At 49.5% G+C, this 22,941-nt stretch overlaps 1 protein-coding gene across 3 annotated transcripts in view; it reads left to right on the forward strand.

Annotated features, from left to right (window-relative positions):
- The window catches only part of MINAR1 (membrane integral NOTCH2 associated receptor 1), a 39,635-nt gene extending 17,257 nt beyond the window's left edge, over positions 1-22,378 (forward strand). For 2 of the 3 annotated variants that reach the window (XM_049705024.1, XM_004278338.3), the window contains exons 2-4: positions 7,311-9,661; positions 14,430-14,684; positions 20,068-22,378. In XM_049705024.1, the coding sequence (XP_049560981.1) occupies positions 7,358-9,661; positions 14,430-14,684; positions 20,068-20,265 (2,757 nt within the window). In that variant the 5' untranslated portion in view covers positions 7,311-7,357 and the 3' untranslated portion in view covers positions 20,266-22,378. Of the gene's footprint in view, positions 1-7,310; positions 9,662-14,429; positions 14,685-15,049; positions 15,118-20,067 lie in introns of all 3 variants that reach the window. The other variant, XR_004475985.2, reaches the window with a different exon arrangement.
- The last annotated feature ends 563 nt before the right edge of the window (positions 22,379-22,941 follow it).

Raw genomic sequence — 22,941 nt, forward strand, 5'->3', positions numbered from 1 at the left:
TCTAGTTGCGGTGAGTGGGGGCTACTCTTCGTTGTGGTGCGCAGGCTTCTCATTGCAGTGGCTTCTCTTGTTGCGGAGCACGGGCTCTAGGTGCGCGGGCTTCAGTACTTGTGGCACGTGGGCTCAGTAGTTGCAGCACACGGGCTTAGCTGCTCCGCAGCATGTGGGATCTTCCGGGACCAAGGCTCGAACCTGTGTCCCCTGCGTTGGCAGGTGGATTCTTAACCACTGCACCACCAGGGAAGCCACTGCACCACCAGGGAAGCCCCTAAAAGTCTTTGAAGAGATTGAAAATGTGAAAACTAGGGAGGCCAGAATGCTGCTTTGCACAGGTGTGTCTTGCTCTCTCTGTAGAATGGAGTCATTTCCCCAAAATGCTCACGTGGTCCTACTTCCTAACCTGCAGGAGGTGCTGTGAGGCAGAAACCCACGGAAACTACTAGATTTCCCACTGCCACCGCTGTTCCATGAACGACTGCTGTCATTTGTGGAAGGGCTGTCATTGGAGGACACTTTATGAAGTGCTGTACATGAGCTTGTTAATTAACCCCATTGTTACAGGTGAGGAAAGTGAGGTTGGGGACTGTAGGTGACCTTCTGGAGGTCGTGTAGCTAGTGACGAGCAGGGCTGGAATCTGTGTGCCCATCTTCTCAACCTTTAGGTTGCACTGCCTCTTGCAAAACCCAGCCCCTTTACTTTCTTTTTTTTTTTTTTAAGCTCAGTCAACATTTCACTCAGAAATTCGTTAAAGATTTGAAACCTTTTTTAAAATTAATTTTTATTGGGGTATAGTTGCTTTACAATGCTGTGTTAGTTTCTACTATACAGCAAAGTGAATCAGCTATACGTATACATATATCCCCTCTTTTTTGGATTTCCTTCCCATTTAGGTCACCACAGAGCATTGAGCAGAGTTCCCTGTGCTATACAGCAGGTTCTCATTAGTTATCTATTTTATACACAGTGGTGTATATATGTCCATCCCAATCTCCCAGTTCATTGCACCCCCCTTTCCCCCTTGGTAACCATAGGTTTGTTCTCTACATCTGTGTCTCTATTTCTGCTTTACAAATAAGTTCATCTGTATCATTTTTCTAGATTCCACATATAAGGGATATTATACAATATTTGTTTTTCTTTTTCTGTCTTACTTCACTCTGTATGACAGTCTCTAGGTCCATCCACGTCTCTGCAAATGGCACAATTTCATTCCTTTTAATGCCAGCCCCTTTACTTTCTAAATGGGGTTTCTCAATCCCTCAGTCTGAAACCCCACGCTTCAGAAATACCTGGGTGGCTTTAACAACTCCCGAGATTCTGGACTCCTCCCAGGAATTCTCATTTAATTGGTCGGTCTGGGGTTGGGGGGCCAGATCTCAATATGTTTTAAACCATCTGAGACAAGTCTTTCCTGTGTGAGAAACACTATTACCAAGGTGCGGACAGAGGCCCGCTGAGCACCGAGAAGGGAGCAACTGATTCCAACTGAGATCAGTGAGAGGTTGGGGGAAAGCAAGGCTGTTGGAGGCAGGCCCTGGAAGGGAAGCAGGGTTCCCGGGGTGTGGGCCGTGAGAGGGCACAGGCCTCCCTGGGGGAAATGCAGAGTGGACATAGGAGATGCAGGCAGGGGAGGCCTGGGCTGTGAGGATTGAGCTGGGCGGGCGGTTGGGGACCACTGGGGGTCCTGATGAGGTCCTGATGGGTCTGAATTCCAGAAGCCCAGCTGCTCACGGGCTCCCCGGGCCGGACTTCCTGCCCCTGGGGGTGCATGCACGTTACTCAGCAGGTGGCTCCCGAGTGCGGGCTGGGGTGGGACCCTGCCAGCCACGTCTCAGCGCCTTAACCGGGAGGGTGGGGGGCGTGTTCTCCCGCCCCGGGAGGGGCTGTTCCGCCCTGTGAGTGGCGCCTGCCGCCTCCAGGTGCATCCCGTGATTCCGCAGAGACCGGTCGCTGCAGGCGGTGTGCTGGGAGTGGGCGTCCAAATGCCGGGGAGGGTGGCTCTGTGGACGCCTTGGCCTTTCCCCAGAGGCACATCAGGCTGTGCTGGGAGCTTAAGAATGTTCGAGCCCTGAGGGCTCGGCTGAGAGAGCCCAGAGAGAGAAGGGGTGTGGGTGAGAGGGGTGTGTGTGCCTCTCCACGTGGGTGTGGCAGTGAGGGCGTGTGTACGTGTGTGAACTGTGGCCGAGAGTCATGTGTGCGGCTGTGTGTGTGAGGGTATGAGTGTGTGTGCGCGTGGGCGTCGCTGTGTGTACACACACATACACGTTCCACGGCAGGTTTACTCAGCCCCCAGAGCTTTCGGGCCGATGTTCCTTCCTTGCCCTTCTGTCACTGAGATGAGAGCCTGGGCTTTGGCCTTCTACCGATTCGGCTTCAGGTCCTCCTCGTCCGTGTAATCCCTCCGGCCTCATTTTGCTCACGCCTCCAGCAGAGGGTGCAGAGTGGTGGTGCCTACCTCTCCAGGCTGTTGCGGGCGTTTCCTGTAAAGCCCCGGTGCATCGGTTCATGTGCTTCTTGGCCATCTGTATGTCTTCTTTGGAGAAATGTCTATTTAGGTCTTCTGCCCATTTTTGGATTGGGTTGTTTGTTTTTTTGTTATTGAGCTGCATGAGCTGCTTGTAATTTTTGGAGATTAATCCTTTGTCAGTTGCTTCATTTGCAAATATTTTCTCCCATTCTGCGGGTTGTCTTTTCGTCTTGTTTATACCCTGAGAAAACCATAATTCAAAAAGAGTCATGTACCACAATGTTCATTGCAGCTCTATTTACAATAGCCAGGACGTGGAAGCAACCTAAGTGTCCATTGACAGATGAATGGATAAAGAAGATGTGGCACCTATATACAATGGAGTATTACTCGGCCATAAAAAGAAACAAAATTGAGTTATTTGTAGTGAGGTGGATGGACCTAGAGTCTGTCATACAGAGTGAAGTAAGTCAGAAAGAGAAAAACAAATACCGTATGCTAACACATATATATGGAATCTAAAAAACAAACAAAAAAATGATCATGAAGGACCTAGGGGCAAGACGGGAATAAAGACGTAGACCTACTAGAGAATGGACTTGAGGACACAGGGAGGGGGAAGGGTAAGCTGGGACGAAGTGAGAGAGTGGCATGGACATATATATACTACCAAATGTAAAATAGATAGCTAGTGGGAAGCAGCTGCACAGCACAGGGAGATCAGCTCGGTGCTATGTGACCACCTGGAGGGGTGGGATAGGGAAGGTGGGAGGGAGGGAGACGCTAGAGGGAAGGGATGTGGGGATATATGTATATGTATAACTGATTCACTTCGTTATAAAGCAGAAACTAACACACCATTGTAAAGCAGTTATAGTCCAATAAAGATACTAAAAAACAAAAAAGCCCCAGTACACAGGAGGTGGTCAGGCTGCACTGCCTGTCCCACTCAGCCTGCCGCCTCCACCAGTTCACATCTGTCCCTTGTGGCAATGCTTTTGCTCCTCCTGGCATGAGACGGAGCCTGCTATGCATCCCACGGCATGTCCTCATCCCGGGCTGTGGTCTACTGGGGCCCTAGCCCCATGGCAGACCCCAGGCAACTCAAGTTCCCTCTCCCTTCCTCAGTTTCCTCATCTGTGAAAAGGGAGTGCTCTTCGCACACCACAGAGCTGTTCGTGTGGCCAGAAGAGGTAGCTGCCAGGGGCTGCGTGCTGCAGGCCGGATCCTGTTACACTGTCACAGAGCCAAGAACTCTGCCTTTTCCTCTGAGCTTCTCTTTTGCTCCTTAGTCCTCTATGGCTTTCGTTAGCATAGTGTGGGAAATCTACATGGAGTTTCTCTATGGTGATTCACCACCACATGCACACACACCAGGCATGTGGCCATGTGCCCATTTGCACAGGGGCACCTGCCTGTCTTCCCGGCCATTCATAATCCCCTCAATTTCAGTCTTCATAGAAAATGACTCAGGGTTAGCAGATCCCTTGTGCTTCCCTTATTCACTTCAGGAGACACTGGGCCTTGGTTTTCCGAGTTCTCTTTGGACCTGGGATTAATACAGTTTTAGCCACACAGAGTAGAACAGAAAGTTGAGACAGTCTCGCGGGAAAGTGGGGTTGGGCTGCAGCTCTGATGATTCTAGTTGCGCCTAGTTGCTGCTTTCAGTGCTCCGTGCCTGTTTCCTCATCTGTCGGAGAGTAATAGTGAAAGAATCCTCCTGAGATTGTTATGAGAATTCTAGCAAAGAGTATCTCTGAAAGTGCTTTGTGTCACCAGACTATGAAATATGATGTGCATGAGTGGTAGTTGCTCTTCCCTCAATTACATTCATTTGTCCTCCACGCTGGTTTCTGTGCCTATTTATTTCCTTGCAGATCAAGCGTGGCAGGTTGTCCCCACCTTTAACTAACCAGAACATCCTGACATGCAGTGCTTCTATCACACGGACTGGGCAGCTGGGGCGGGGCAGGGAGAGCTGCGTGGGGAGACGTGGGTTTTCTGTGACTTGTTCTGGGCAGGAACAGAGCCTCTCGGGGCTTCATTGCCTTTTCCATACAAACCACTGGTCTCTGCATGTCCCCGCAGACGTTCGTGGAGAGAGCTCACTAATGTGTATAGATGCCCATGGAGAGCACTGCCCTCAGGGTGGACAGAGACCCCATGGTCCAGAGCAACTGAAATTTAACACCCCCCCCCACCACAGACACTGTTTCCCTAGAAAATAGTCTGGCTGTGTGTGGGCTGAGTCAAATTTTTTTTTTTTTTTTTGTGCGGTACACGGGCCTCTCACTGTTGTGGCCTCTCCTGTTGCGGAGCACAGTATCCGGACGCGCAGGCTCAGCAGCCATGGCTCACGGACCCAGCCGCTCCGCGGCATGTGGGATCTTCCCGGACTGGGGCGCGAACCCGTGTCCCCAGCATAGGCAGGCGGACTCTCAACCACTGCACCACCAGGGAGGCCCTGAGTCAAATTTAAAATCAATAGGTCAATCGTCAAAATGCCTTTTCTAAGCAGGGTGTGACGGGGGAGGGTAACGTGTGTGATTTGATGTTTCCTTGTAAATCTCAGAACCTGGGTCCATATTTATCCGTGAGGAGCTTTACTTTCCCTTAAGCTTTGTTAAGCTTTCAGTATGATGTTTTTCATTTTTCCATCCAAGATATGTTAATGTAGATTTTTCTTCCCATTTCAAAATAAGGTTAGTTATTGTTTGGTGATTACAAAATAATACATGGTCATGGTAGGAATTTTGGAAAAGAAGGGAAATTATAAAGAAAATATTAGAGTTACCTGTAAAAAATAAGAACTGTGCTTGAATGGGAAGGGGCAAGGGGAACGTTCTAGATCTTTGTAGGGGTTTTGCTTATAACACAGGCATATACGTTTGTCACAACTTCAGCAAATAGACTCAAGTTTTGTGCACTTCATTGTATGTAAATCTTATATTAAAAGAGAAACTGTAAACAATTATTGAACTTGGGTTAATTATATGCATGGTGAAATCTTTAGGGGGAGGTGTACCGATGTCTGCAATTTAGTTTGAAGTGCTTTAAAAAAAAACGAGATGGCTTCATGAAGGTTAGATGGATAGATATGTGATAAAGTAAATATAGTAAAATGTTAATGATGGAATACAGATGGTGGTTATATGAGTGTTCACTATAAAATTCTTTCAGGACTTCCCTGGTGGCACAGTGGTTAAGAGTACACCTGCCGATGCAGGGGACACAATGCAGGGTTCGAGCCTTGGTCTGGGAAGATCCCACATGCCGCAGAGCAACTAAGCCTGTGCGCCACAACTACTGAGCCTGCGCTCTAGAGCCCACGAGCCACAACTACTGAAGCCCGTGCGCCTAGAGCCTGTGCTCCGCAACAAGAGAAGCCACCACAATGAGAAGCCCGCACACCACAACGAAGAGTGGCCCCCGCTCGCCGCAACTAGAGAAAGCCCACGTGCAGCAGCGAAGACCCAATTCAACCAAAAAAAAAAATAATAATTAATTAATTAAAAAAGTAAAATTCTTTCAACTTTGCTGTATGTTTGAAAATTTGCATAATAAAATATTGAGAAACAAAGATGACTAATTCAGAAAGAACATGCGTATTTACAATCCAAAGGTAACCACCATTAACATTGGAGTGTATATTATTTTCTTCCAGTTTCATTTCCAAGAAGATATAATTTTGTATAATTAAGATCTTACTACATAACATATTTATTTTCACATTTTTCACTCAGTATTGTACCACAGTTTTCTTTTGTCATAAAAAGTCTTCAGTGTGTAATTTTATAATTAAGGTACAATTTACATAGCTAGAATTCACACGCTTTAGCACACAGTTCTGTGAGTTTTGACAAATGCATAGAGGCATGCAACCACCACTCCAATCAAGAGGTGGAATAGTTCCATCATCCAGGGAAATTTCTCTGTGCTGTTTTGCCAGCACCTTGCCTCACATCCAGCCCCGGGCAGCTACGGATCTGTTTTTCAGAATATCGTTAAGATGGAACCATAGAATAGGTAGCCTTCGAGTGTGGCTTCTTTCACTCACGCACAATACATTTGAGATTCATCCATGTCATTTACAAGTACTGGTAATTTGTTCCTTTTTATTGATGAGTAGTATTGCATTGTAAGGATGTACATTAATATAATTTTTTTTTTTTTTGCGGTACGCGGGCCTCTCACTGTTGTGGCCTCTTCCGTTGCGGAGCACAGGCTCCGGACGCGCAGGCTCAGCGGCCATGGCTCACGGGCCCAGCCGCTCCGTGGCATGTGGGATCTTCCCGGACCGGGGCACGAACCCGTGTCCCCTGCATCGGCAGGCGGACTCTCAGCCACTGCGCCACCAGGGAAGCCCTAATATAATTTTAATGTTTGTAAGAAATCATCGTATATGGTAACCCGTTTTATTTATGCGTTCCCCTAATATTTGGATATTTAAGATGTTTTATTTTTTCACTATTATAAATGCCATTGTAATGAACATCATTTTTTTATAATTGTAACTATTTTTAAAAAAATTTTTGTTGGAGTATAGTTGATTTACAATGTTGGGTTAGTTTCAGGTGTACAGCAAAGTGAATCAGTTGTACATATACATAATGAACATCTTTATGCAAAATCATAGTCAATAATTTCTTTAGGTAGATTACTGGGAAGCGAATTACAGAGTATATTATAAATATTTTTAAAGCACTTATGACATTTTTTAAACCTTAAAAAGTTTTTCCTTGCATTTCTTTATGTGGTTCATAACCAGCTTGACTTAAAACTCCACTGGTGTTTATAATCCTTTCTCCCCCGCTTCTCTTTTTCAATATTGTCACCCCGTAGAGCTGACTCGAAGTTTCAGTGTCATCAGCGAGGCTTTGAAATTCTAAATGATGGAGACCAATCAGGAAACTTCCCTCTTCTTGGTGAAAATCTTGGAGGAACTGGACAGCAAGCAAAATACCGTTTCCTACCAGGACCTGTGCAAATCCCTGTGCACCCGTTTTGATCTGTCCCAGCTCTCCAAACTGAGAAGCGTCCTCTTCTACACGGCTTGTCTCGATCCCAATTTTCCAGCCACGTTATTCAAAGACAAGATGAAATGCACCGTGAACAACCAGCAATCGAAGAAAATCATGGTGGCGGCAGATATCGTGACGATATTCAACCTCATCCAGATGAACGGGGCTACAGCCAAAGAGAAGCTCCCCAGCGGCCGGCAGAAGATGCGCAAGAAGGAGGCGGCCTTTGACTTGGGCCGCTCGGACACGGAACTCTGCACCGCAGCCCAGTGTGAGTCCCTCAGCTGCGAGCTGAGCGACCAGCCTTTCAGCCGGGGCTACCCCACCCACCAGTCTTCCAAATGCTGCAAGATGGACTGCAAGGACTGCCCGCAGTTTGTACCTGCCTCCGAGCCCAACTTCCTGCTGGGGGTCAGCAAAGATGTGAAAAACCGGGCGGCTTCCCTGGACAGGCTGCAGGCTCTGGCCCCCTACTCGGTGGCCAGCCCTCAGCCCTGCGAGATGCAGAGAACCTATTTCCCCATGAACATCGAGAGCGAGTCCATGTCCGATCAGGACTCCCTGCCCCTCACCCAGGGCATCAAGGAGACTTTCATCTCTAATGAGGAGCCCTTCGTGGTCCAGTCCTGCGTCCAGAAAAGGAACATCTTCAAAGAGGAGTTTCACAACCTGATGACTGTGTCCCCCGAGTTGGCCAGCCCCGCCAACAAGGCTGAGGGCGAGCACGGGAAACCCCAGGGCCGCAAGGAGTCCCACAAGACACCCTTCCCCAATCACAGCTTTGAGATGCCCTACAACAGCCAGTACCTGAATCCCGAGTACTCCCCTGTTCCTGACAAAAGGCGGGCAAAGCACGAGAGCTTAGATGACCTTCAAGCCTCCACGTATTTTGGACCCACTCCAGTGATGGGGACCCAGGAGGCCAGGCGCTGTCCCGGGAGGCCGGGTAAGCAGACCCCCTGGCCGGCCAAAAGCTGGAGCCTAAACACTGAAGAAGTTCCTGACTTTGAACGGTCCTTTTTCAATAGAAATCCCTCCGAGGAGAAGCTCCGCTATCCAAATCCCAGCAGCCAGACCGCCAACTTCCCAACCCCAGACAGGCGCCCAGCTTACCTCATGCCGCAGGAGCAACAGCCAATGCTCCCCGTCGGCTACGCGGCCAAGCCAAACGGGCTCAAATCTAAAGAGATCTCGTCCTCCGTTGACCTGGAGAAGCATGAACCGGTCAAAAAGTTTAAAGACAAGAGCATTAGCTGCACCAGCAGGCAGCTCAGCTCAGACACCAGTAGCGTGGGCACCCAGACCGAGCAGCACGTCCTGGAGCCCAAGAAATGCAAAGACTTGTGTGCCTCTGGGCAGGGCAAGTACAGTGACAGGCACGCCATGAAGCAGTCAGATGACGACTCGGAAGTCGTCAGTGATGACATCAGTGACATTTTCCGATTTCTTGATGACATGAGCATCAGTGGCTCGACGGGAGTGATGCAGTCATCCTGCTACAACAGCACAGGATCTTTGTCCCAGCTTCACAAGTCGGACTGTGACAGTTCACCGGAGCACAACCTAACCAAAATCGCCAACGGGCTCCCCAGCAGCAAAGGAGAAAAGGGCAACCGGCCTGAAAACAGCCACCACTCGGAAGAGGAATTGAAGACCAGTGTGTGCAAACTGGTGCTCAGGATCGGTGAAATTGAACGGAAGCTCGAATCGCTGTCGGGTGTCCGCGAGGAGATCTCCCAGGTCCTGGGCAAGCTCAGTAAGCTGGATCAGAAGATACAGCAGCCCGAGAAGGTGAGTGTGCAGATAGATCTGAATTCCCTGACCAGCGAGGCTCCGTCCGATGAGAGCGCCTCTCCCCGGATGTTCCGTGCACACAATGGTTCCCACGGGCCCAAACTGGAGAACTCGGCCGACTGGTGCTCCTCAGACGCCAGCGGAAGCAACAGCGAAAGCCTTCGTGTCAAGGCGTTAAAAAAAAGCCTCTTCACCAGGCCATCCTCCAGGTCCCTGACGGAGGAAAACAGCGCCACAGAGTCCAAAATCGCCAGCATCTCCAATTCGCCCAGGGACTGGCGCACCATCACTTACACCAACCGCGTGGGCGTCGGAGAGGAGGATGTGAAAGACAGAGGCCCTGGGGAAAGTAAGGACTGGCATCGAAAATCTAAAGAGGTAATGCGCATGTAAGCTCGCGTAACTAGGCAGCAGCCTTACTATATAGCCCTGGTCTGTTCCCAAGCCTGGAAGCTTACATTACACGAAAAAGAGGCCTGCCCTTCTTGTGCTCGTAATCCTTCCAGACCTTCCACGTTAGAGCAGAGAGGACAGCATAGCCTGGTGGTTGGTCCCGCCAAATTGTCCATCAGCCCGGAGGAGCACACGCTGCTGTGTTGCCGATGGGAGAAAGCATGGCTCAGATATTGGACTGGTGGTTCGAGACCTGATTTTCATAGAATGGGGAACATGGCAGAGCAGACAAGCATCACCAGGGATTTCTTCCCGTCCTTTCTGAAAGGGCAGGGTGCAGGCAAAGCAAAGGAGGGGAATGACTTAAAAGCGAGCTGGCTCCTATGCCCCTTTCACATACTTTGTGGCACGCGTGGTGTTCCTTTTTAAAAGTTTGAGTTTTTTTCATTTTAAGATCAATAGATGATTCGTAAGAAAAGAAGATAAATTAAGGAAATTATTCACAGTTCCACCGCCCAAGGATGGCAACTCTTAATATGATGTCTTTCTTTGCTTTTGAGGTTTTTTCCTACAGTTTTATGGGAACATGAGCGTTTTTACCTTTATAGTCAGCATCTTTCTGTCCGTGCTGGAGTGAGCACACACACACATACTCACATTCTTTCTTCTTCTCGTCCCCTGCAGTAGGGATGATTTGTTTCAGCGGTACTTGTGGCCGCTGTTCCTCCTTCTAAGTAGGTTCCATTGAACCCTTTCTGGCCAAAGTGATGCCATTTCAACTTGTTGCTCGTCTCAATTCCCTTCCCTGATTCCAAAGGTCAGTGGACAGACCACGGGGCCTCGTGAGGGCTCGGAGGACCAGTCATCAGAGAGGGAGTGAAGAGGTGTGGCTGCAGACGTTGAATACGGAGAAGGAGGCTGAGTCCCTCGAATGCCAAGAAGGGCAAGCTTAGAAAATGGAGCCCTAGGGAAGTTTTCAGGGTCCAAAGCAGGGAAAGAGAGTAAAATAAGAAGTGATTTTTTTCTGATCCCAAAGGAACCTCTGGTACCTGTGCCGGCCACTGTTCTCTTCGGTAACCACTTACAACACGTGGCGTTGGACAGAAATCAGAATGTATTATGGGCCGACACTCCGACGAGATGCCCAGCTGTGGGTCTTCTCCTCTGGTGCTGCTGTCGTGTCAATTAGCTGCTAGAGTCTGGCCAGGTTCCTGGAGCCCTGGGTCTTAGGGAGCATTGAAAATGGCCATTTAGAGCACGCTAGTGGTTTGACACTTCTGTAGATATATCAAGTTTAACTGAACTAGCCATGCGTCCAACCCATAAAATGTCAAAGCCCCCAGAAACCACCAGAAATAAGCTTGAGAAGGATCGCTTGAAATGCACAGCTCAAAGTTGCTAGTGTTTGGGGTGAGCGGTCTTCATTGGGCCTCCTTCTGTGACCTCATTTCTGCCTCCCGATGTATGGCTCTCACCATCCCTGGGCTGATGCCTGCCATGGTGGGGACCAACCCTGGGGCCCTTCTGAACTTTGCTCCCAAATCTCAAACTGCTGAAGGCCAGCTCCCCCAGATGTCTGCCGTGGGCTGAAATCTGCAGGTCCCAGCTAGATTTCCTGTTCCTTCAAAGCCAGGCTTCCCTCTCCCTGTACCCATTCTGGGGTCGCCATTCTAGCCATTCCCCAAACTGAAGGGGCGTCTCTCACCTCTGACTTCCCTCGTTGGCTCTCTCACATCCAGTTGGGCTACTCGACCCTGTGGATTTATCTTTTGTGATGTTTCTTTCCGCTTAAATCCACCCTCCCTCCCCCAAGTCCAGGCTCCTCCCACCTCCCACCTGGGCTTTGGGGGCACATTTGTAACTGGTCTGTCTCGCTCATCACCCCCCCACCTCTGCCGCCACTTCCATCTCATCCCATCCACCACTGCTATGCTTCCTTTCCTAAAGCTCCACTCGGGGGTGTGCAGTGCCTCCTGTTCCCAACTCCTCCTTGACTCCCCTTTGCTCAGCAAAAAGTTTCAAGCCACTCAGCCCGGCCACTCAAACCCTGGGCATGTCACGTCCTTCTCCCCAACAGGAGGGCTCCAGGTCACCTGGACCGGGCCCTTCTCCACCTTGATACGTCTACCTGGTTTTCCTCAAAAGTGCCACCCTCGTTCACTCAGTCACTCGTTCAGCAAGTACTGATGAAGCATCTAGGATGGCCAGGCCCCATCCCACTGTCGAACCTTCACTCACGTGATTCCTCCATCCAAAGTTTCCTGTCCAGGGACTTCCCTGGGGGTCCAATGGTTAAGACTGCACCTTCCAATGCAGGGGGTGTGGGCTTGAAACCTGGTCGGGGAGCTAAGGTCCCACATGCCTCGTTAGTGTAACAAAGTCAATAAAGACTTTAAAAATGGTCCACATCAAAAAAAAAAAAAGTGTCCTGTCCACCTGCTCGGTGCTGATCTAGACCCAGTTCCCCTCAAGGCCTCTTCATTCGTAAGCCTCTGAAAGCCTCCCAAGATTATTGCTGGTCTCTGATCTCCTGCCTTTCATCCTCTTTGTTCTGACAGAGTAGATACCAACCTTTATTTTAAAAGTATCTTAGGTATACATACCGACTGCCATGTTAGAACGCAAACGCCTCCACGGTAGGAGCAGGGAGGCAAGCGTGGGCAGCGGGTAACTTTCCATCTCAGAAGCGAGAACAAATTCAAATCCTGGCTCTGCCACTTCCTGGCTGTGTGACATTGGGCCAGTTCCTTAACCTCTCTAAGCTGAGTTTCCGCATCCACGGCGGGGGTTATAATGTTATAGCCTTGCCGATGTTCTCGAGGAGCTGAAATGGCATATCGCGTGTTCAGCCCCGAGCACAGCAGGAGACACACACAGTCAGCCCTCAGTTCATTGTAGTTAGGATGCCTTGTTGTTATTTTTGGCACCTGCCCTGCCCCCAGCTCGGCACGGGCCCTGCATGCCGTGGGAGCCCTCTGGGGTGTTCGGTAGTGGTGATGAGCTGAATGCATAAACTCAGTGACACCTTTTAGAAGATACTTGGGTTTGATGAGCTAGAAAAGAAGAGGACACCTCACTTCCTTAGTTGGATTTGGCCAAGTTTATCCTGCTTTCTCTGTAGCAGCATCAGCGGTCTTAATGGTTGGGAAGGGCTCAGAGTTATACTGTATTTGAGCAAGGGCCGATGGGTCTAGTTTGCTGGGAGCTGGGAGCGTGCTTCTGGTCCCTGTCCACGTGTAGGATACGCGCACTCCCACTCACACACGTTATCTCATCAGCTGCTCACACATAAACTCTCCCTTTCCTGACACCTGAGCCCATTCCCCACCTCTTGCTTATCCACACCGTCCCTCACTCATGTTCTTATTTTTCCTTTCTCTTTGTCTGCTGCTCACACCCACGGCTCTTCTGGCTCTCTGTTTCATGTGCACGACTCCATGATGTTGGGATCCATCCCTTTAAAAAGATTGGAGTGCCTTCTCCTTGGTGGTATGATTTTGCTGAGCGGGCGATTAAAAGGTGCTCACTGGGCTTTCCTGGTAGCGCAGTGGTTGAGAGTCCGCCTGCCGATGCAGGGGACACGGGTTCGTGCCCCGGTCCGGGAAGATCCCACATGCCGCGGAGCGGCTGGGCCCGTGAGCCATGGCCGCTGAGCCTGCGCGTCCGGAGCCTGTGCTCCGCAACGGGAGAGGCCACAATAGTGAGAGGCCCGCATACAGCAAAAAAATAAATAAATAAAAGGTGCTCACTATTGTGCCCTGCCTTCGGGGAACTCACAGTCCGGTGGAGGAGACAGACAGACAAACAGGCAGTTACAGTTCAGTGGGACAGTGCTGGCCGCGGGCTCTGTACACAGTCTGAAGGGTCACGTAGATGGGCGCTGACCCGGTCTTGGTCAGGGAGTACTTCTGGAGGACGTGACATCTATGTGGAGATCTGAGGGCCTCAAGGACTGAGAACGTAAGTGATGGCAGCTGTGTTGGGCACCTTCCTGCCTCCAAACTGTGGTCCACACTGTTCCCTTGTCTTGAAGGCCACGCAGAGGTCTCTGAAAATCACTAGAGGCTCCCACCACGTGCTTTCTTCTTCCATCCAGAGAAGCAGTGTGGCATCAGTGGTTTCAGCCAGCTCCTAGGGGGAAGGACCCCATATCTTTTACTCCTCAGTACCAGAAATTGGTAAGAAATTGGTAAGAGAAAGAGGGGGCAGTGACTTCCCTGGCAGTCCAGGGATTAAGACTCTGCGCTTCCTTTGCAGGGGACGCAGGTTCGGTCCCTGGTCGGGGAACTAAGATCCCGCATGCCGCGTGGTGCGACAAAAAAAGGAAAAGAAAAAGGCGGGGGAAAGTACTATGCAGTAGTTAAGCAAAGCTTCTCTGAAGCCAGATGATAGATTTAAATGCCACCTCCTCCCGTTGGCAGCTGTGCACCTTGGGGTAAATTACTGAGTCTTTCTGGGCTCCATTTCCTTAGCTGAACAATGTGTGTTAATGATAGTAGTCATGGTATGAGGGTTAGATAAAATCATCTCTTCCTGGCATAGCAATGTTGGGTCGTTTGAGTATTATCAATGTCATAAGCTTTTCCTAGTAAATGTCCCCCAGTCCAGATATTCTTTCTATTTGCTTGTGAATAACTGCATGTTGCTACCCGGGCAGAGCCCGGTGATGCAAAGCTGGTGTCTGCCCACTGGCACTGTGGGCTGTCTGACGGCATCTGTGTCGCTCTCTGGACTCCTCTGTGCCCCTCTGCAGGCAGACAGGCAGTATGACATCCCCCCGCAGCACCGACTGCCCAAGCAGCCCAAAGACGGCTTCCTGGTGGAGCAGGTGTTCAGCCCTCACCCCTACCCCGCCTCCCTCAAGGCCCACATGAAGAACAACCCTCTGTACACAGACATGCGGCTGACGGAGCTGGCGGAGGTGAAGCGGGGCCAGCCTTCCTGGACCATCGAGGAGTATGCTCGCAACCCAGGCGAGAAGGGCAAGCTGACAGCCCTGGACCTGCAGGTGAGCCTCTCACTGCCCCGGGTGGGGGGAGCCCAGCCACACCCTGGCGGATGCAGGAATGGATAGCGGATGCCCTAACCGGCCCGCTCCCTCACCTTCAGCTCCCTGGGTCCCCACCGTGGAATTCGGAACCTGCATAACATCGTAGAGCAGAGATTTTTCGCAAGGAGATTGCTATTTCGCTTATTGCTTCGTAAACATGTAGCAGTGGGAATGCTTGCTTGATTGATTGATCGACTTTGGCCATCCGATTTGCTAACGATACGTTTAAGACCCCATACCAAGTGCAGATTCTCGTATTTGCTCACAAGACCTCAGCCCAACTGTTTAATGAAACACAAGCTGATTTCTCCTTCCCCATGTAGCACGTGGGATAAAAGCATATTTGTGGGAGCCGAGCTATGGATTATGTTTCCATACGGAGCAGTCCCAGGTAAGCACCGTCCCCGGAAGCTCTGTGAATACAGTTGTGGCTGGAGGGCATGCTTTCTGTTCAACCACAGGCAGGGCTGGGTGTTGGCCACTTCCATTGTGGTGGGCAGTTCCACCTGGTTCCATCCATACTGCGTCTATCTGTGTGTCCGCATCACCTCGGGAGCACAGGAAGCACCCTGCCCCCACCTGCCAGCTAGCTTGGTGGGCGGCGAGGCTATCATCCCAACGCCACCACTCACGTACGGGTCCCGGCAGGTCCACACCACTTAAAGGGCAGTTGGAGAGATGCCAGTGGGGGGGTGGTGGTATGGCAGGGTCTCCCCTGAAATGGCCTCTCCCTAAAGCCAGGAGGGCTGCAGGAGGTGCAGTGCAGTGGCGAGAAAAGAAATGTGTTTTCCCGCAGTGTGTGGGTTCTAAGCCAGGCTCCTTTGCTGTGTGGCCTGGAATGTTCACCTGTTTGAGCTTTGGTTCCCTCACCTGTTAAATGTCCATAATAATATCTAACTTTCAGAGTCACTGTCAGAAATGAAAATAATGTATTTAAAGTACCTGGCATTAAGAAGGCACCGATAAGGCATTTTGGCGCTGTTGAAATGATGCTGAAATTGATCCACTCTGTATGGGACTTTTTTTTTTTTTGCGGTACGCGGGCCTCTCACTGTTGTGGCCTCTCCTGTTGCGGAGCACAGGCTCCGGACGCGCAGGCTCAGTGGCCATGGCTCACGGGCCCAGCCTCTCCGCGGCGTGTGGGATCTTCCCAGACCGGGGCACGAACCCGTGTCCCCTGCATCGGCAGGCGGACTCTCAACCACTGCGCCACCAGGGAAGCCCCGTATGGGACTTTTTAATCACGGTCTCTCACGCAAGGCACAGTGGCCTGCAGGCGGGAGTGATGATGTTCATCTCAAGTTTATAAATGAGGAACTCGAGGCCCCGAGAAGCACAAGAACTTGCTGCAGGTCTGACAAGTCTAAATTCATAATGGACTATCTGGCAATAAGACTCCTGTACTTCCTCCTATGTTGCCTTTCCACCATGTCATTTTTCTGTTGATGACAGTATAGTAGAGCTTCATGTCACACAAATGACTGCAGTGACGTTTGTTTATGTTGGGCCCTAAATGACAGCAATTATGGGAAGGGACATCTCTGGCCAGATCTTGAGAGTCAAGTGGGTGGTGATATCAGGACCACCTCAGAGGTACTCCTGGCCCCTGTCACCTCCTGCATGTTTTGTCCCCATGCCAGCTGCACGCCACTTGACCCTTCAGGCCACGTCCTCTCCTGTCACCATCTTGCTGGCAAGCAGTCTAGATAGGATTTGCTTCTCCTGCAGGAGGGTCCCAGTGCTCTGCTGTGGCTACCACACCGCAACCTGTGGGTATTAGGATGCCACGAGCTGCAGGCGAGTCACAAAAGGCCCAGAGGTGTGAATGGCTCACCTGGTGGAATAATCAATGTTTCACCAGTATCATGGGATGACCTTGACAGGAGCAGGTTAATTGGATGAGTCATAGACTGAGAAACATCTTTTTAAAGTTTGGGAGGCAGAGTCTGGGAGATTTCGCTCCTACAGATACATGCAATTTTAAAGTGCCAATTTTTAGGAAGCGTAAAGGCAAAATTATAAAAACTAAAAGATCTTTAGATTAGAGAGCTTTAGGTGACATCACTTAAAAATGCAAAGGATAGTGTATCTAGTCTCAAAAAAATATAAGACAGGAAAGAGTTCGATAGCCTTTCGAGGGTGTTTGCAGCAAAACAGAACAGATATCAGGAGCTCAATGAAGGCAGAAAGGCACCACCTTACTTGTTTTCATCGCTTTGCAGAGACCCAGGTACTGTCTTAGGGCAGCTTCCGCATCTGGACCATCTTCTTGGGGCCCCATGGCGTCAAGATGTAAATTTGCCATCTATGGCCACTTGAGGGTGCAGCAAAGGTACAGGCCCCGTTTCCATTTCCAGCGCTCAGCGGGAGTAATTAACAACCGAGGATGCCCCCTGTGTCCCACTGGGTGGCACGAGAGCTTGCGGTTATTGGAAAAAGTAATTAAAAATAATAGACTTCACAGGATGAATCCCAGCCCCTAAAGCATAGCTACCTATGAAAGGAAGCCAGTTTCCTTCTGTCTGAGCTGGAGGGAAAAAGACAAAATCTGATGTGTCGTTTACACACTGCTCACTCCTTGGCCCGCCTTGGGAATATTGGGAAGAAGAGGTGGTGTTTCAGCCTCCCTGGTCAGAGCCTGTCTCCAAAGTGTCAGAGCAGGGAGAGCTGCCCCTTCAGCCTTCCACCCAAACCCGCCCAGCCCTGCAGACCAGTCCCCAGCTTAACATGCCCACCTGGCTCCCTGGCTCCCCTCTAGGGTACCCAGGGAAACAGACCGATCCCAAGTGCCCATGGAGGACAGAGCTGTGTTGGGCAAAGAGCTGCAGCCCAAGCATAAGGACACTTGTCCTAACAGCCGCAGCTGGGCAGTAGCAGAAGTGCCCTGGGCAACTCAGGGAGACCGTGGCTCCTGGGACTTAGCGGAAGTGCTGGAGTAGGAGCTTCTTGCAAAGTCTGAACAGGCAATCCTGCGTTTTAAGGACTCTTCCATCATGGAGCATGTCCTGTTTCTCATGGTGTGGGTCCTCGCAATGGCCAGCATTGCCTACCGCTCCTCCCCGCCCTTCCAGATAACATGAATAATTGGAAAAGTCTTTGAACATTGTGCCTCCGTGAGGAAGGGGACCTGGGAGGATTTCAGGGACCCCGAAGTCCCATTCTCTTTTCATTATGTAACGTTGTACAGAATATTCTAGAATATTGGCACACTCTTCTCTAAAGGGCCAGAGAGTAACTGCTTTAAGACTCTGCAGGCCTTACAGTCTCCATCACAACTGCTCAACTCTGCCAATAATTGTCTCGAGCAGCCATGGGCAACTTGTAAATGACTGGATATGACTGTGTTTCGACAAAATATTATTTTGGGACACGGAGATTTGATTTCATATGATTTTCACATACCGCTGACTATTGTTTTCCTTTTATTTTTTTTCAATGATTTAAAAATGTGAGAACCGTTCTTAACTGGTAGGCTGTACGAAGGCAGGTGCTGGGCTGTATCTGGCGCCTGGGCTGGAGTCTGCCGGCCCCTGTACTGGAAGGCCATTAGAAACAGGAGAGCAGGGACTTCCCTGGCGGTCCAGTGGGTAAGACTCCGTGCTCCCAATGCAGGGGGCCCGGGTTCTATCCCTGGTCAGGGACCTAAGATCCTGCGCGCCGCATGGCCAAAAGACAAAACAAAACAAGAACAAAACAGGAGAGCAATAAAGCAGCCAGAGGAGTCCACGGCATGTGGGTTGTCCGCATCCCAGCAGGAAGCAGATGGCATACTCACGGGTGATGCGAGCGGGAAGGAGGGGACTCTTGGCGGCGGTATAGGCAGGGTTTAGAGCCCGTGAAGCGCCCAGGGACCAGCATGAGTGAGAGGCTGTTGCTGCCCTTGGATCTGAAGGCCAAGGAAAGGGAGCTGTTTCTGAAACCCACCAAGACCCACAGCTGTGAGAGCAGGTACCTGATAGAACTGTGGCCCATCAGGGAGGGAGCAGGGGGAACTGTGCCCCACTGACTGAATCCACCTGGGATGTGTCCATATTGGCTGGTCTCCTGGGGGCACAGAGCAAGGCAGAAAAGAACAGAGAATGGTTCTGAAAGGACAGGTGGAGAATGACTAATAGGGGTTAGAATAATCAATATTCCAATAACATAGTACATAGTGCGTGTGTGTGTGTGTGTGTGTGTGTGTGTGTGTGTGATTTGTAACATGCCCACCTTTATGAGCATTAAACAATCTGAGAAAATCTTCAAAATGGATATTTTGCTTGTGTTTCAAAGATTTAGACGACCTCACTTGGAATTGCAATGTGTTGCTGCTTGTATGTGACAGTCACATTATTAAATGTTTGCTGTGAGATGAGAACACACTGCCTTTCTTTATGGAAATAGATTATAGCCATCCACGGGGAATGGGATTCCTGGGTGATAACAGGTTAAATATAATACTTCTCCTGCAGACAGGCACTAATCTCAGGGAGGCTGGGAGACTAATGGCAGTGGGTGGGGGTCTCCCCCACTGGGGACCCTGCACCTGGCCTGGGGGTGGCCTGCCCCTGGTCTGTAGACCTGGCCTGTGAGCAGTGGCCTGACGATGTTTGCAATGGAAATAGTTTTATGTTTTGTTTGACCTGCTTATCTGGGAGGTGCCTTTGATTGTTCAGTGAGGCTTTACTGAAGAACTGGGAACCACATCAGAGCAGTACAGTAGCCTTGCTTCAGGCACCTCTGTTCTTAGGGACCGTTAGTGGAGAATATTTTTCAGCGACTTTCCCTGCTTCCCATGCAGCAGGGCCAGCCTGTTCTTGGCCGTACGCCCTTGAGGCGTAGAGGCTGGTTTCTCGGCCCTATTTTGCTAGCTCCCAGGAAATCCCTGGGTTTTCCTGTGTCAAGACCATTGTGACCTGTTTTTTTAAAAAATATTTATTTATTTAGTTGCACCGAGTGTTAGTTGTGGCAGGCGGGCTCCTTAGTTGCAGCACATGGGCTCCTTAGTTGTGGCATACAAACTCTTAGTTGTGGCATGCATATGGGATCTAGTTCCCTGACCAGGGATCGAACCTTGGCCCCCTGCATTGGGAGCACAGAGTCTTATCCACTGAGCCACCAGGGAAGTCCCCCATCATGACCTTTGTAGTAGGAGAGGGGCAGGTACAATCTGGGATGTGCGGGAGCCCGAGTCCTTGGTGGTCCACCTCGGGAGGGGCTGGTGGGCAGCGTTGGGCTCCTCGGTCATCTCCCCTGCAAGTTGCAGACAGCCCTGAGATGCTTCAGGGGTGATGATTGTCGGAACGTCTTGAACCTGTTGCACGTATTCACCATATTTCTAACATCTTCTCTTCACTTTTAGACTCAAGAATCTTTAAACCCAAACAACTTAGAATACTGGATGGAAGATATTTATACTCCAGGCTACGACTCATTACTGAAAAGGAAAGAAGCCGAGTTCAGACGAGCCAAGGTCTGCAAGATCGCTGCTCTGATCGCTGCAGCGACGTGCACAGTCATCCTGGTCATCGTCGTGCCCATCTGCACGATGAAATCATGAGCCACTGGACGTGCAACGTTGCCTACGGCTCATGACGACCGACGTCTCCCTCTGTAGTTTAAAATCACGTGCCAGTGGGGCCACGGTTTTTTGAAATAGAAATCACAGAGGCTTTTCTGCAAACACTGACGATGGCCTTCAGAAAGTATACATTCTAGAGAGATATCTACCTACCTATTAGCTTTGACTTAATTCCATGGATGAATTTTAAGAGTGCAATATCTTTTCCTACCAAAAGAATGTAATGGACTACCAGTAGATACAAACTGAATTCCAAGCAAAAAAAACAGAGGAAGATTAATTGGTTGGATTCTTTCCATTTTGATGAACTTTCATGGCGGGGAATATGTTATAGAGGAGATGGTTAATCCATGCCTTTTTTAGGGAAGCTAAGGGAGATAGCAAGATGAGAATAAAAAAAAAAAAAAGCATGGGTTCTCTTTCCCTTAATGTTCTTAGACCATCACTGGCAAAGAAACAGGGTATGTATCCATAAAGGGGGTTACTTCTCTGCTGACTTTTATCAAGGGCTACCGACTTTTCATTCTTGCCCTTCTGTCATCATTACAGTCTTCATTGCACATCTTCATGGAAACGTTCTGGACCTTCTTCCTGGTGCCCCGGGTAGGAAGGTGCTGGACTGTCAAATCAGGCATGGCGTGAAGTGTGCTCTCTGCTCAATAGGCCAAGGTATTCAGGCCAGGAGACCTTCCTGTGCCCACCTCAAGGTGTGGGAGAGTTGCTTGCTCACGACGTACGATCGATATCTGAAAGTCACGGCATCCCAAAGGGTCTCCCATTCTTGCTCTGCTGTGTGGTTCCTCTCAATCTTCTGTCTCCTGGTGGTACCCGTTGCTCTGCTTCTCACACATGAGTTGAAGAATTTGGAACTTGTCCTTGTGCCTTGAAGAGTAGAGACAATGGCTGAACTTTCACATTCTAACTATAAACCACGGTTTCCGTGCACCACTAATACCAACCATTTCCAATGGCTTTAAAAATTTTTTGAAAGCTTGTCAATAATACGACAAAGGCTGTGAGGTATTCTCAACTACCCCAACACCTACTCCAGAGTTTTGAATACTTGTCAGCTGTGCAAAAAAAAAAAATGATCTATTTAACCGTTTATCTATCTATAATGTCTATCTAAATACCTAAGTTTGTTTATTGTCATCTCTGTTAAATAACTTGAGAGCAAGGTTTCTCCAGTGTAAGGAAGCCGTTGTAATTTCATTAGAATTTGATCTCAGTTTCCACCTGCTGAATGGTGCTTTGACATAATTGGACGGAAAGAATCCTTTTCGGCATTTGATCCTACTGTCTTGTTACAGGTTAAAGAAAAACGATTGATAGAAACTAGCTACCTTAATTCTTCTGAGAACAAGGTGGATTATAAATAAATGCTGGTGGTGAGAATCATCACTCTGGATGATATAATACACTCCTGAAAGAGAGGTTTGGGAAGCATCTCAGATTTTAAAGCAATAGGCGTTCAGCTTCCATCCTAAAATCTTCCAAATAATGCTTAGCTTGTTGGGTCGAATCCTATTGTTCACTGTAAAGGGTAGTCAGAACCTTTCATGTTGTTAATAAATAAGGGATGGATGCTTTCATCTGTAGTGAACCTTCGTTTTTAGACGTCTTCATGTCACCTATTTCTAGTCTCACGTGTATGTACAGATTTTCAGCTAGGTGACTGCAATTTAAGCCTTAGTATGGAAAACTGAGGATTTATCATTGAAAATGAAAAAATATATATATTACTGTCTACTGTCAGAATTTTAGTCTTTTGGTGCTCTGTTTGGGGTCGGGCACATTCAGTAAGGTGGTTTCTTTCACCCCAAAAGGGATTCTAGATGAATACCCTCGGGAGTTGGGTGTTGCCATCCCAGCTCTCCTCCCAACCAGTACGGCTCTAGAACACATCCCAGTCCTGCCACTGTCACCTTTATCACAGGTTAAGCCACGAGAGCAGCAGAGATGGGTTGTTCCCAATCTCTTGCTCTATGATTGGCAGAGAAGTGGAGATGCAGTTACCCAGGATAAGAAAAATTTGTCAAATCCCTTTCGGACTCCTTCATTTGCCAGGTAGGATCATGGTGGATGGACCAAACCACTATTGCCACTGCCCTTGGGTGAATCTATTCCTAATGGGCCCTGTTGGGGCCATGTGCCTAGCTCCGTAGGGAGGACATGATTAGAAGCCCCACCCCACGCATGGAAGAGAAGGGACTCTGTAGAATTTTCTTCTACTATTTTCATATCTGGAGAGGTTGTGAAAGAAATTTAGTCTTGCTCTAAGTCCAGGGTAGCTTTAAAATTCAGCTCAGCATCGTTGCCGTGTAATGGAAACATCCAGACCTGATAATACCCCTGGGAAACCACACAGTGGTGGCCCAAAGGCAAGGTGGTTTCCTCTGGAAAGGGATTAGCCATGGCTTGAACCCTGATGGAGGCTTGGGGTCTTGGAATCTGGATAAGGTGAAGTTCACAGTTGGGTCCTTTCTCTGCATTGATCCCAAGCTTGTTACACCTTCTTTCCCTGGACCCCAGACTCACTCCAGTTCCTCCATCCTGTTTGCAGAAAGGGTCAAGACCAGAGTCTGGCCGGGAAGGAAGCATCTACCCATCCCTCTAACACCTGCCTCTAATCTCCTGCTGCTGTGAGCTCCCTGG

This window comes from Orcinus orca, chromosome 2, assembly GCF_937001465.1.
Source record: "Orcinus orca chromosome 2, mOrcOrc1.1, whole genome shotgun sequence".
NCBI lineage: Eukaryota > Metazoa > Chordata > Mammalia > Artiodactyla > Delphinidae > Orcinus > Orcinus orca.